At 38.8% G+C, this 14,963-nt stretch overlaps 1 protein-coding gene across 3 annotated transcripts in view; it reads left to right on the top strand.

Annotated features, from left to right (window-relative positions):
* Epsti1 (epithelial stromal interaction 1 (breast)) overlaps positions 1–14,963 on the top strand; it is a 129,055-nt gene that overhangs the window by 18,766 nt on the left and 95,326 nt on the right. For all 3 annotated transcript variants that reach the window (XM_013506971.1, XM_013506970.1, XM_005409056.2), the window contains exons 2-5: positions 4,686–4,744; positions 6,758–6,841; positions 12,999–13,072; positions 13,840–13,923. In XM_013506971.1, coding sequence (XP_013362425.1) covers positions 4,686–4,744; positions 6,758–6,841; positions 12,999–13,072; positions 13,840–13,923 — 301 coding nt within the window. The remainder of the gene's footprint in view (positions 1–4,685; positions 4,745–6,757; positions 6,842–12,998; positions 13,073–13,839; positions 13,924–14,963) is intronic.

Below are 14,963 nucleotides of genomic sequence, written 5' to 3'. Positions count from 1 at the left end.
AAGTGAATGTGAATCACAACCATCCCAGAGTTTTAAACATGTACACACCCCTCTCAGTAGGGAGGAAGGGAGTGTCTGCAACTATTTTCAAAAGGCTGTTGACCAAATGATTCTCTGTTCATATATATCCCATTATTGTCCCAGGATACAAGGGTGTGGTTTTTTTTTTTTTTTTTTTTTGTTTTTTTTTTTTTTGGTTTTTCTCCGGTACCTAATGAGATGTTATAAACTTGTGCAAGAAAGTAACTGTGAAATGCACTTGTGTAAATCAGAGACCTGTCATGGGGAACTGTGTCTGGCATATTATATTTTTAATTTTTTATGGTACAGAAAAACATTTTTCTTTGTTGTGGGGTGTTCTTTTCTGTGGTCTCCTTTAGTTTGTCTCACAGAAGTGTGCTGTTCAGAAGTGATAACAATCTTACCAATTGAGATATTTCATTAAATTTCAATGAGATAATTAAGGAAACTCATTTTCAAAAATATATATTTGTTTCAGTAGCTTGACTGTTGCTTAATCAGCAAATGACCAGAATGCTAAATCTAGTTAGCTTACACCTGTCCATATCAGCAGCTTTGGAGCCAGCTTGTTGAAAGGAAAGCCATGGAGGTTAAAATGACAAAGGCTTTTGTTGTGGGTAGAAACTAATTGGCTGAAAACATTAACAAATTATACCTTCTATTCATGTCAAGAAACAGCTCAGAGAGAAAGGATGGATATTTTTACCTATGAAGGCATTATTCTCTGCCACATGATATTAAAAATAAAAAGCCTAACTTTAGACTTAGGCTGCTTTTCCTATTATAAGTAAGAAGAATAAAAGCTGAATTATTTGGCAATGTCTCCTTGTGGATATTATAAAATGGTTTAGATCTGACATTTTTAGCCAATAAAATATGGCTGAGAGAGTTACCTAGGAACTTTCTAATGTAAAACAAGTTTTATTAGGACCACTGCTAGGGTTATACTAAAATGGTTTTGATGTAAAACCTTTAATTTCAAGGCTAGTTAAGTCTTTGTTATGACTCATATGTACGTGTCCCCCCAAAGCCTCATGCAGTCATAGGTGGAGATTTTTGGAGGTAGCTGGATAGAGAGTGTGTGATGCTGGGATTAAAAATGTAATGTTGGGATTGATTCATGTTGTAATGCTAGGATTAAGGCTGCCCCACCCTTGGTATGAGTGCTATGGTGGGTAGCATGGATAGAATATAAAGGATAGAAAGAGGTTACTGATGTCCCTGATTGTGCCTTGCAGATTCACTACCTTTTGCTTGCTGCTTTTGCTGCCTTCTGCCTGCCATGACCTGTCTCTCCTCCACCATGCCCCTCTGCCATGCAACTCTGCTTTGGATCTAGTCAGTTACAAACTTGAACCTCTGCAAGCTGTGACACAAAGTAAACTTCTCTCCTTTAACTTTGAGTGTGGAGAAAAGTAACTAAAACAGTCTTTTCATTTTCTTTCCCATCTCTGTACTGCATTTGTTGCCTATTGCTCACACACAGTGGCCAGAGATTGTGTGCAGTCTTCTTCCTAAGTCTGGCTGCATAAGAATTGGAACCAGAGAGAACAAATGTAAATAAGCTGACACTCATGCTACTTGCTGTGCTATGAGTAATAACGTCCTTTGTCTTTGACCTAGGAATCTCATGTCATCTGTCAGTGACAGATTCTAGTAGTGTAATGTTGTTAGTCTTAAAATGAATTAGATTAGGTGTTGTAGTCTGTAGAATCTTTTATAAACAAGTTGTTTTATTCCTCCAACCTTCACAGAATTTTCATAAGCAGACTTATGGGCTTGGAAAATTCTTGGCAAAGCACTTTAAAAAAAAAAACTCTTGGCAAAAAACAAAACAAAACAAAAACAACAAACTTCTGCCATTTTACAATCTATCTTTTAAGCCTTAACTTACTATTCTTCCTGAAGCTTTCTGCTTTTGGCGGGGGCTCCTTGAATCTCCTCTGCTGTCATCTCTTACTGCTTCCATCATCCTACCTTACACTTGTTTTGATCTCCTTGTGCTGTTCTCTGGTGGTGCTTCCTTGAGTTGTTCTTTAATGCAGTATGAGTTTTGTCAAGATGGTTGGTATCTATATTTTGGTATCTTCCCTCATGTCCCATAAGCCCTTAACATAATAAGTCCATAGTAGGTGCTGAGTTAAGTTATTGCATTGTTTAGAAGTCTATCAAGGAACTGAAATCAAGGGACAGTCATATTTTATACTTTCTATATTGAGTCAAATAGCTGTAGGCAGTTAACTGGTCTATGTCAAAAGTCTTAGGTTTGAGTCTCAGCCATTTTGCTTAATCAGCCTAGTGATGTTTGGTACAATGTTTAACCTGTGTCTTTATTAAAGATTAATCCCTAAGTTCCCTTTTAGCCAACAGGTCCTAAGATAGTGTGCCTTTGTGTTGCTATAATAGAATATGTGATTCTGGGCAATGCTTTTTAAAAAGAAGTGTTTTTATTGGCTCATGATTCTAGCGGCAGGAAAGTTCAAACGGGCCCCCTGGTTGTATCATAATGCAGTGCAGATGTAGAAAGGGAAATGGACATGTGCAAAAGACCAAGCATGTGTAGGCTCCGCTTTATAACACACTCAACAAGTCCAGTTCTGTAACGTGGGCATTTGTTCCTTCTGAGTGTTGTGCCTCCATGGCCCACAATGCCTCTTGAAAGCCCACCCATTTCTCAACACTATTACACTAGGAACCAAGCCACTGCATGAGTTGTGGTGATGACAAACCATACTTGAACTACAGCAGGCAGCATGACTGATTAACAGCAGTGATTCTTCAAGTGTGGTACCAGATCAAGAATATTGGCATCACTTGGGAACTTGCTAAAAATGCATGTCACTGAACTTCAGCTCAGAGCTACTGAAACAGAAACTTTTGTCCTTTAACAAGTCTGCCCTCCTAGTGATGCCTGATAAGGATGAAGCACTGCTGATCTGGATGATAGACGAATCCCTGTTACAGTGAGTGAGAAGCTCTATGCCACAGGCCCAGCACATGCTAAGGATCAAGCAGCACTTTTATGGATGGCACTTACATGCAGTTTCTCATGTTTCAGCTTTACAGCTCTGTAGAATGGCTCACCATTGCATAATATTCAAGTTTCCAGATTCTGCAATAGGGTCACCACGGAATTGCAGCCCCCAAACTCCTAACATTACTGGGAATTGAGAAGCAAACATTCTTATGGTGAACATAGAATATGTAATGAATAAGGGATTAATTTACAGTGTCAGTATCCTAATTTTGTATTCATAAAGTTGTATGCATGCTAGGCTACACTTGCAAGGTCTGCTGATATACATGAGGTAATTGGGCATCCAGAAACCCCATTTGCATGCATAGGTGGCTGACACCTCACATTTACAAGTCTAAAATTGAAGCTCAGTCTGAAGCTGGCTGAAGGCTAGCTCCTTGGAAAGTAATGAGCTAGGGAAGAAATAGCTTCTGTTAATCAACACTTTTGGCCTGTACTGTTCAGTATTGGTAAACCTGCCTTTGAAATTTGTACATTACAGGTTGGAGAGATTTCTGGGTATCTGTTCTTTATTTTTTCTTTAAAACAAAATCCTACCATTATAAGTTGGTTGTGTTTATTCACAGCATTTTCCCTAAAACTGCACTTATATGTATGCTCTCGTCTGTGCTGTGCTATAGTTTTGCTTTAGAAAGTATTCATGCTCTTGTGGGACCAGATGCATTAGCTCAAAGAAGAGCTTCTCCCACTGGGCATGGTAGCATATACCTATAATCCCAGCACTTGGGAGGCTGAGGCAGGAGGATTGCTGTGATTTTGAGGCCAGCCTGAACTGCATAGTGAGACCCTGTCTCAAAAAGACAAAAAACAAAACAAAACAAAACAAATGAAGAAGAGCTGCTCCCATCCAAACTCATTGATGGATCCATGGCATAATTTTATTTCTGTTCAGCCCACATCTCATCACATTGCTGCTTTGTGCCAGGCACTGGGCCACAGACCTGTAGTGCACAGTAGGGAAGCACAATTTCTGTCCTCAAAATCTTACAATATTTTAATGGCTTCATGGTGCCTTAGTGCTGAATATATCACTTAAATGACCTTTTTCCTGTGCCTTTTGTTTGAAGGACCCCCTTACTTGTCTGAACTTCTGATTATGCTCAACCAGTAGAATCTTTGGGAGAATGAGGAACTCATTGGACCCGTTTATAAAAATTATAAGATTATGGCCAATTGGACACTCAAATGGGTCATCATGAGGAAGTATTGTAGCTGCAATGCAAATGGCCTATATTTCAGTTTGTGGGAATCAAGAATACACCAGTGTTTCCTGTTTTCCCAGTGTGGATTGCAGGGAAAAGAAAGGCAATTTTAAAGGAATTTACCCACAAGAGCCACCTAGAGGTGCAATGGAGTCCTACAAGGACATTCGACCCAGGACCAGTGAAGAAGCAGTTCTATCAAGAGCTTGTCACTTCACCCAAAGCTTTATATTTGATCATGTCGCTTTGTCTTACATTGACAGCTAGACTGGAAGGTCTTAAAGAACAGAACTGGATCTTAAGAAGATTATCTTATATGGTACCTATTTGATGGCGCTAATCGTATAATATTTTAGAAAGAAAACTGTTGACTTATGTACATTAGTAATTTCTCAGGTAATAATGAATTTTTCTCTTCGTTCTAGCACACGTGCATATACCTTGATAGCACCAAATGAAACTCGGAGACATCAGATACAAAGGAGTATGTATATTTGCTTACTTTACATTCAGAATGCTTCTCATTTTCTTTAAATTTGATGTATTTAAGCCTGAAGTATTTTCATTACTGGTTGATATAAATTTATCAGATCTCACCAAGGTCTTGTCTCTTTAAACTTCAGTAGTTATTATTATACTTTATTGTAGGAAGTAGGGAGATAGATTGTACTCAAAGGAGAAGAGTATCAAGAGACAAAGGGAGGGAAAGGATAAGGGATAAAAAAAGGAATTGGGGTGTGTTATGCACATGTACCAACTCTGCACAAGAAATATAAACATTATTTACTCCAAATGTACAAAAAAGCAGAGGGATCTAGAGATGGTTGGAGAGGGAAGATAGAGAGGGGAAAGGGGATGGAAAAAGCAATAGGATGTATTATGTAGACAGGCCAGCTTCTTACAAGGAGTGCAAATATTTTGTATTATACATGTAATAATAAACTAAAATGATAAAAATTATTCTGTTGTTAACACTTTATAAATTTGTTTCTCCACATTAGTAACAGAACTCATGGCATAATTGTAAGTCTGGGATTTTTGTTGGATTAAAACAACTTTACACTTATTGCCCATAGACTCATCTCATCCCTCTGCATTTGGCTGACTGGTGATATTTTAAAAGCACTCTGAATTCTTTTGAAACAGACAAATGTTATACAAAATAGATCATGAACTAATTTACACCTTTCTTGGTTTTATTCATCTCTCCTCAATGGAGTTTTTCCATAGCATCTGAGTTGTCATGATTTTGAAACTGTCAGTTGATCCTTTGCTGTTTTTATGTGCGTAATTCAGTTTTCTTCTCTAGATTATAAACTCCTTCAGGGCAGGGACCACATTTTAGTCTTTTTTGTACTCTTTGTACTTAGTGTGTGTCTAACATGTTTAAATGAAGTACAGTAAATATAAATGCTGCCGTCTAAAGTTATAGCGTTATAGTTTAGAGTTGCGGAGAGAGCTAAGGTTCATTTAGTTCACAAGGGGAGTTGAGAGTTTTCGTCAGGTCAAGCTGCAGTGGTGGTACTAAAATCCTATGCTCTATCTTACTGCATCATTAGCAGCAAATTTCCTTTTGTAGCTAGTGATAAACCTATGGGCTTTACAGCAAAGCAACCATCTAAAGTGTGGTAGCACCAGATAGGTAGCCCCCTTGCTGGGAGAGTGGATCAGTTAGGAATATGACAGTCATACCTCTGCAGTGATTATGGCAACTGCAGGTAGTTGACCAATAGATGCCAAAGGTTCTGACGTCTTACCAGCTTGTGATTTAAATACCAGGAGTTTGTGTGGTCTGGGTTTTGAGATATTTCAGAATCCCCCTTCCTTCATAATTAAAATATTTTATGAGCAGACATTTGGAACAATCAGGTCTAACCTGGAGATGACCCCATGTTCTGGGTAACAGAGATAGTATCTCCTTGGTGACCCTGTTGTTGTGAAGAGTTACCATCTGGGCAGTGAGCCCTGCTTCTTGGCAGGCTCTGCCTACTAGTCCCAAAAGCCAGAAACCAGAGCAGGGGTGCCCACCCACAGTGCAGAGCCCTCATTCCTTGTAGTTGAGGTGAAGTTGGGGAACATTTAAAATAGTCAGTATGAGCATCAGAATTCTCAGGAAATACATGATTCCATGTGTGTATTCCTATTGATAGGAACATTGTAGTTTTGCACACATTTTCTATAGGAAATCTTTAAATTAACTTGATGTAGAGTTTTAAGGATGCCTCAGTGGGAGGAAAAACTGTACTCCCTTGTTTTTTATTAGCAGTTCAGGTTTTTTTTTTTTTCAACTTTGAACCCTCCGTGCAGACACTTGGAGTAGCACAGGGTGATTTCACAAGGTTAAAGCTGGAAGGTATAGCATCTGAATTTCCTGGACATCTTGTCTGCTTATGCTAGCATGTAGTTAATTGCCCTCTGATGATTTCTTTTATGCTTTAAAGTGACCTATTTTCTTTCCAAATTCTAATACTTGATTTGATGTTTTTCTCCTGTTTAGTTGCTGAGCAAGAGCTGGCCAGCCTGGAGAAGTGGAAGGAGCAGAATAGAGCTAAATCAGTTTATCTTTTGCCAAGACAGCTGGGTAAGCAGTAAACCAGTTTCCTGAATGAGAAAGGCAAGACCACCCTCAGATCCTACAGGCACCTGCACATGTCTGACTTTATATATTAGAGGTGGTCAGTGGTTGTGCTACTTGGGATAGAATGCATTTAACCTGGAAACATTTAAGTGCGCAGGTATATGGTCATCTCTTGTTTCCTACAAGTAGAAAATGTGTGAAGACACAGTTATGTGGGGATAATGTGATGGCTTACTTGTCAAATAATTTAGAGCAGCAGTGGTATGCTACTATGGTACATACTGCAGTGGGCTGTTTGTATCATTGACAGCTCTAAAACGTTCGCTGTTGCTAGTTTACAGCCTCTTAGATGATCATCTCTGAAGAAAGCTTACCTGGGGCACTGTATATACCCTGTCATAGCACCTGTCAGGATGAGAGGGAGCGCTATCACAGCATATTAATCATGGTAGTTAAATGCTAATGTAAAGAAAATAGAAGGGGAGTCAATTCCAAAAGCAAGATGAGAGTGAGCTGGGGACCCATTGGTGGATATAAGGACAAACGTCACCTGGGTTTTACTCTATAGAGACCGTTGGGCCACTAGGACTGATGCTGCCAATGTGATGAATTATCTGGGTTAACTCTGTGGTGGTTGGATTGTTCAGAGGGGATGCCACCTAATGGGACTCTTTCATCTCCTTCCTTCTCTTTTCTCTACCATCAGCAGCTGAGAATTTAAAGTGCTGGACACAGTTTCCATTTGTAGTTAATACAAACATCTTGTCATTCAGAAGCCACTTACTGTCATGAAAGTCTCAGAGACTCCTCTACCCGGATGTAGGTAAAAATGAGCTAATTTGGAAATCATTTGCTGAGTGAAAGTAATAGCATTATCATGGAAATACTGTAGTACTGTGGTACCATGGTTCACAAACTTAATATATATAGTATGTTCCATAATTCTGGGAAAGCTGAGCATATTCGTGTTTGTCACCCAGTGTGGAGTTTGTGAGCAGGAGCAAAACTATGCGAACTCTTCTGTTCTCAAACTGAACAGAAGCATTTGTGGACCAAGTTCCTACTGTATTTCAGAAGTAGTTAAGCTCAAGTGTTACTTCTGTACCAAATAAACCAGATTTGAGGGATGAAATCAGATCATGCCCCTCACACCAGGTGTGTGGGACCAGTCTTTCCCATGTTCTTTGAATGATGTGACAGATTAGACTTTTTTGGTTTTTCTCAAATAATAAAGTGATCTAGCGAAATATAAGTACTGGTCAAAACTGTTGCTAAGGGAGGCGAAGGCTCCCCTACTCCAGTGCAGCACTGTTTCAGGGAGGAAGCTGACAAGTTAGGTAGATGTGGTTGGACCTTTGTTTCCAGATTTTGACTCCTCCCAGTTCCAGGGTGAGGGGAGATGAGACAGTAGTGTTGGGTACATGCTGTGGTGCTGTGGGGACTGCTCACATTCCCTCCTGGTGTTACCTGAGCTCTTCCTGTCCCTCCCTCCCTACCACCTTTCCCTTGCTTGCTTTCTCTGGTAGAGATGATAGACTCTTCTACTGGCAGTGCTTGGGCCACTGTTGGCTCTTGGTAGACAATGTGTGGGGCCTACTGTTCCATAAGCGGTACCTGTAGGTGAGTGTTATGGCTTATATCTAGATGTCCCCCCAAAGCCTCATGCACTCATAGGTGGGGCTTTGGGAGGTGACTGGATCATAAGTGTGTGATATTGAATTACTCCATTTAAACGTTCATATCTGGTTGTGTTGTTGGGAGCCGAAGCCTTATGGGAAGAGGTGAGTCACTGTGGGTATGGCCTGGAAGGTGTATATATTCATTCCTCCTCTTCCCTTGATGGCTACTTGCTTCCTGATTGCCACACCATGAGCTGATTCTCCTCTGCCCTGGCTTGGAGCCAGCCAACTATGGGCTGAAACTTCTACTAGAAACTGTGAGACAAAATAAACCTTTTCTTCTTTAACTGTGTCAGGTATTTTGTCCCAGCAACAAGAAAGTTAATGGCAGTGAGTTCCTCTAAGATGGCTGTAAATTGGCATTCTCTCTTATAAGTCTAGGTAAGCAGTACTGGTGCATCTTTTCTTACCACAAACTCTGGGAACATGGGCCACTTTCAATGCAGTCACCTCTTTCTGAGGACCTATCTGAGCAGCCAACTGACAACAGCTTTGTTGCCTTTAAGCTCTGATTTTTCTATTCATTTTTCATACTCTTAGGGATTCAGGTTAAGATCATCACATGATCTTTGTTCTTGCTCAGCCTGAAGTGGAGATTTTTTCCTTTCCCAAACACACGAGGAAATGCAACTCAAAAAGACATTCTTCCTCAGGTTTCTATCTCCCTTTTAACTATCTAACCCCTGTTACAGGTTGAAGGTAGTTGCTAGTGAACATTCTGAAAGCCAGTTTTTAGTTGCATACTTGCAGATCACCTTTAGGGTGCAGGCACCTTACTTTGAATTTGGAGCAGTGGGTACTTATTGTCATGCAGCCTAAGTAGAAAATGGGCAAGATTCTCATTTTTACCTAAATATGAAGTATTTAGGAATGGCTAGGTGTGGGGGGGGAGGGGCTAGTAAGTAGAAAGTTTTAGAATATATTAAAATGATGAATTTTGGACAAAACAAATAAACTTTTGACTTTCTCCATTTCTTTTCACTTTCAAATCCTCCTCTATTTCTCTATCTCTTAAAATAATGGAAAAGTTGTAGGTGATACTGCAAGTACTTGGGACAATAGATAACAGCTTCAATATTGTTTGCTGTTTCTTTTCTGCCCTCCACAAGAGTGACTGATGGGCCCTATTTGAGCCTTGTGCATCTTTTGGAACTTGTAAGAAGAGCCTCTATAGTGTCTTTATCAGTTCAATTATAAAACCTACAGCCAATACAAATTGTTTTAATATATACTCTGTTACAGTGAATCTGTCACAGTACTAGAGAATTATTTCAAAGAAATCTTTCTAATATAAACACCAAACTTGCAGAAACACTGAAAAATTGTTAAATGGCTTTTTTTTTGCGGTGCTGAGGATTGAATCTGAGGCCTTACATACACTAGACAAGTGCTCTATCACTAAGCTACATTTCTAGCCTGAAATGACAATTCTTACACAATTGTTAACCTATGATGATTTTGGACTCCGGATTATTTTTTTGGTTTAAGAGACAAGCAAATGCTCTTATATCCATGATTTCCCCTTGAATACTTAGAGGACAACAAATTTTATGGATTTATAATCAGTAGGTAGAATACTCCTATTGTACTTTGTAGGATCTGGTTATAAAAACTACATACTTCGCTAGAAACAAGACTTAATGACAGTTTCTTGAGTGTTGCTATTTGAACATAAGGCAATAGAAACCGAGGAAGAAAAGCAATTGAGACATCCTTGATTATCTTTATTGGTTAAGGAATGGTCATGCTAAGGTTGGAACAATCTTCTAGAATCTCAAGACAGGCAGTATTTCCCATCACCCTTGAAAGCTCTTCAGTTATGATTTCAGTCTCAGTGAAAACTTTAATCCTACTCATTGGAAACCCTTATAGGGTCCTTTAAAAAAAAATATAGCCTTGAGCCAACCTGAGCCCCAGACAGCTTCAGGAGCCTCACTGACCACATCTCCACCCCTCCACCACTGGTGTGGGAGCCGAGCTGAGCCCCAGACAGCTTCAGGAGCATTGGGAACTGCACATTGCCACCCCTCTCCCATTGCGGGAACCACACCGAGCATGGGGGAGCTTCAGGTCCTGGTCCTGCCACTCCCATACCATCATGGGAGTGAGGCTGAGCTCCAGGGAATCTCTGGCTCTTCAAAAATGACAAAATGAAGGAGAAAAATGCAATCTCAGACCTCCACCCTAGCCAGAACAAGTTCAGGAGACATTAACATAGAAGAGCTTGGAAGTCACACACCTGAAATTTCTGAAATGATAGCAACTGAAGTAAAGAAACAATTCCATCAGGCCATACAAGACATCAAATCAGAAATAATATCTCAGGTAAAGAAAGAAATGACAACAATAATGAAAGAATTGCTCAGCTCATCTAAACAAGATATAGATAAAAAAAGAGAGGAGCATAGAATAATGATGGAAACCTTGAATAAACAATATAGGAAAAAATTAGAATGCATGAAACAGATTCAAACAGATATCCAGGAAATAAAAATTCCATCAAAAGCTGGAAAAACTGCTTGAACTAAGCTGATGATAGACTTTTAGACCTTGGAGACAGCCCTGCGATTAATGATCATGAAAGGAAGGATCTCTTAAAAATAACAAGGACCCAGGAAATAAAAATTCAACAGCTGCAAGATGATGCGAAGAAAAATCATGTAAGATTAATAGGTGTCAAGGAAATAGCAGGAGTCAACACAAATGACAAAGGGGCCAAACAAGGTCACTGGAAGAAAGATATCCTCTTTAATAAATGGTGCTGGAAAAACTGGCTCTCCACATGCCAAAGACTAAAAATAAACCGATGTCTATCACCATGCTCTAAACTCAAGTCAAAATGGATCAAAGACCTAAATATTAAAACAGAAACACTAAATCTACTGGAAGAGAAAATAGGTAAAAATCTTGAAGACATAAGGATAGGCAGAGATTTCATGAACAAAAACCAAACTGCACAGGAAATACATCAAAGAATCAACAACTGGGATCTCATCTTATTGAAAAGTTTTTGCACATCTAAAGAAATCACAAACAGGGTAAAAAGAAAACCCATGAATTGGTAAAAAATGTTATCTAACTGTCGCTCAGACAAAGGACTCCTATCTAGAACATATAAAGAATTAGAAAAATCAGGCCTCCAAAATTCAAAGACCTAATCCAAAAATGGGCATCTGAGATGAATACACACTTCTGAGATGAAGAAATACAAATGGCAAATAAAAATATGAAAACATGTACAACATCATTGGTCACCCAAGAAATGCTAATTAAAACAACACTGAGATTCCATCTCACCCCAGAGAGAATGGCTATCACCAAGAATCAATCAATAACAAATGCTGGAGGGGCTGTGGGGAAAAAGAAACCCTACTCCACTGCTGGTGGGAGTGTAGGCTGGTAAAACCACTGTAGAAATCAATGTGGGGATTCCTCACAAAACTAGGATTAGAGGTCCCACTTAACCTAGCTATTCCCCTTCTGGGTATTTTCCCAGAAGAATTAAAGACATCATACCACAATGATATATGTGCACCCATGTCTATAGCAGCACAATTTGTCATAGCTAAATTTTGGAAACAGCTCAAATGCCCATCAACTGAGGTATGGATAAAAAAGATGTAGTATTTTTTACAATGGAGTATTACTTCCAAAACAAAGTATAAACTCCAAGGCTTATAGGTAAATGGATGCAACTAGGGACCATACTCATAAGTGAAATAAATCAGACCCACATGGGTAAACATCATATTGTCCTCCTAGTGTAAGTACCCGAAAGAGTAAAGAAAATCCAAAAGGTACAACAGGTATTGTGAAAGGGAAAGAAATTGAGAGGAAGGAGAAAAAGAAAGAAAGAAGGAGCATAATATATGTGTATTGGTTTATTGAAAGGAACAATAAATGCTTAAATTTTTTTGACCAATTTTGCATGCATATATCTGGTAATCTGAACAACTAATCTGAAGACAACAATATGCAATATAACAACCATTGGTAAATTCCTACCATCTTGTTTAGTGAAGTTCTGTATCATTTCTAAGGGTTTATGATTATTATTTTTTAATTCTCTTTAATGGTTTGATCAATATTTGCATCTGGTAATCTGAGCAACTTCTTTGAAGATAACAATATGTAATGTAATAACCACTGTTAATTCCTGTCATTTTATTTTGAAATCCTGTGTTACTTTTATTGTTTTTGTGTTGTTTTGTTTTTGGCTATGTTGTTGTTTTCTGTCTTTATTCTCTTTAAAATAAAAAAATACAGTCCATTTTTGTCTAGTTCTGTTTCTCTTTTAAGCAATTATCATTCTTTAAGGTCTTATTGAAAATAATAGGTTATGTGCTTATTTCCAGAGGTGTGAAAATGTTAAACTTATGTTGTAGACTTCTCATGTATTAACTAGTACTTGATGGCTGATGTTTCAGCTTAATATTCATGTTTTACCTTCACAGCTTTTTTGGTTTTTGTTTTTTCATTAGGTGGAAGCCAGTCAGAGTCTGAAGTCAGGCAGAAGCAACAACTCCAACTGATGCAATCTAAATACCAGCAAAAGGTCAGAATCCATCTCTTTTACTTTAATTTCAGCAAGGATTTTCAGTACTAGCACTTTTAAGTAACTGTGAAATAACGTAGTAACTTTACCAAAAGCATAAGGTCTTTAACTCAATTGGAGCAGCTCTCAAAATTAAAGCCAGGAACTGTGAAGAAAGAAAGGACTTGAATCCTTACTCAAGTCATGTATTTATCAGCACCTACAACTAAGGGAATTCCCTCCCTGCCCACCCCCACACACATTGGTTTAAATTAACAATGTATTTATGTATTAATTCAGTAATACTCTGTTTCTAGCATTTTGATTCCAAGAATATGACTTTGCTTACATCATGCTAGTCATGAAAATAATACAAAAAAGATTTAAGGTACCTGATGATTTTTGTAATGAACATTATAAATTTTATAATCAGAAAAAGTTACTGCCCTTTTCCTCTCACACACGGGCATGTGTGTGCATATTCACACACATATCCCCCCCAACACGGATAAGGAGAGAAAAAAAGAGAAATTGAGACGCACGCATACACCCAGGTGGAGGGGGATGGACACACAGACACAGGAAGAGAAAAGACACAGAAATTCAACAGACAAAGGATATAGCCTGGCCATTCTTTGTGATCTAAGTAGCTTGATGGAATAACCTATAATCTTGTTGAGGGATGGCATGAACAATGCTATAACTTGCCTTTCATCATAATTTTGTATTCCAGAATTTCAGACAAAAGTGGTAACTTTTTTGTCCTCTATAATCTCCATATAATTTAGCTAAAAAGAGAAGAATGTATAAGAATCAAAAAGGAAGCTGAAGAAGCTGAGCTCCAAAAAATGAAGGCAATTCAGAGAGAGAAGGTAAGAAGGCAGAGCTAACATTACTGAGCGCCACCTGCCAGGTGATCTTCTAGGCTTTGTCTGTAGATTAACTCATTAATCCCCACAGTAATTCAATAAGGTACATATTATGCAATTTTGCAGGTAAGTAACATGGAGAAGGGAGATAATTTACCAAAGGATCCATAAGCAAGTAATTAGAAGAGCTAGGCCTTAGAGGTCACATTCTGAGTCACCTCACACTGTGTCACTTCTTAGGCAAGTGATCAAAATATGAGCTATATATGTATTTGGTTAGAAGGCAAAACAACTACTAAGGATGTCAGTCTGTCATACAGCATCATCATTATACCCGAATATTGGATTTTTCAAGTAAATGTGATATAGTTAAGCATGACTCTCTTACTAATAAAGGAGAAAGCATGCAGATGGGCATGGGAGTACATGCTTGTAAACCCAGCACTCTGGGAGGCTGAGACAGGAGGATCACAAGTTTGAGCCCAAAATGAATTAGGAAGATACTGTTTCAAAATAAAAAACAAAAAGGCATTGGAATATAGCTCAGTGCAAAGCCTGTGGGTTCAATCCCCAATACTACAAAATAAAAAAGGAAAAAGAGAAAAAAGTGCTCTTTATATTTCAGTATTAGTTATGTGATCTATTCTACCCCTCAAGGTTGTTTTAGTTTTGATACAATTTTTAGGGCTTGAGAAATATCTCAGAAATACTCACCTGCTAGAGAGGGGAGAGGAGTGCAGCCCTCCTTTTTATTTAAAATTATAACTACTAGTGCACATTCACTGTACAAGTTAACGGGTCACCGTGACATTTTCATAGGAGCCTTGGGGTGCTCTACTCCCATTCACCCTCCCGCCTACCCTTTGCCTCCTCTGAGGTGTTGGGCGCCCCACCTCTTTCTCCCACTCCCCCAGCTCCACCAAACCCGAAGCTGCCTTTCTTTCCCATCTGAGAGCCTCTGTTGCTGTAGAGATGCAGTCTCTGGGCATAGGGATAAGACTAGAGTTGCACATGAAGGAAAATAAGGAAAGGCTGGAGGTATG

Source organism: Chinchilla lanigera, unplaced genomic scaffold (genome assembly GCF_000276665.1).
Source record: "Chinchilla lanigera isolate Chin_1 unplaced genomic scaffold, ChiLan1.0 scaffold00117, whole genome shotgun sequence".
In the NCBI taxonomy this organism is placed as follows: Eukaryota; Metazoa; Chordata; class Mammalia; order Rodentia; family Chinchillidae; genus Chinchilla; species Chinchilla lanigera.
The sequence above is the reverse complement of the archived record's forward strand: the minus strand, read 5'-3'. Positions and strand labels throughout refer to the sequence as shown.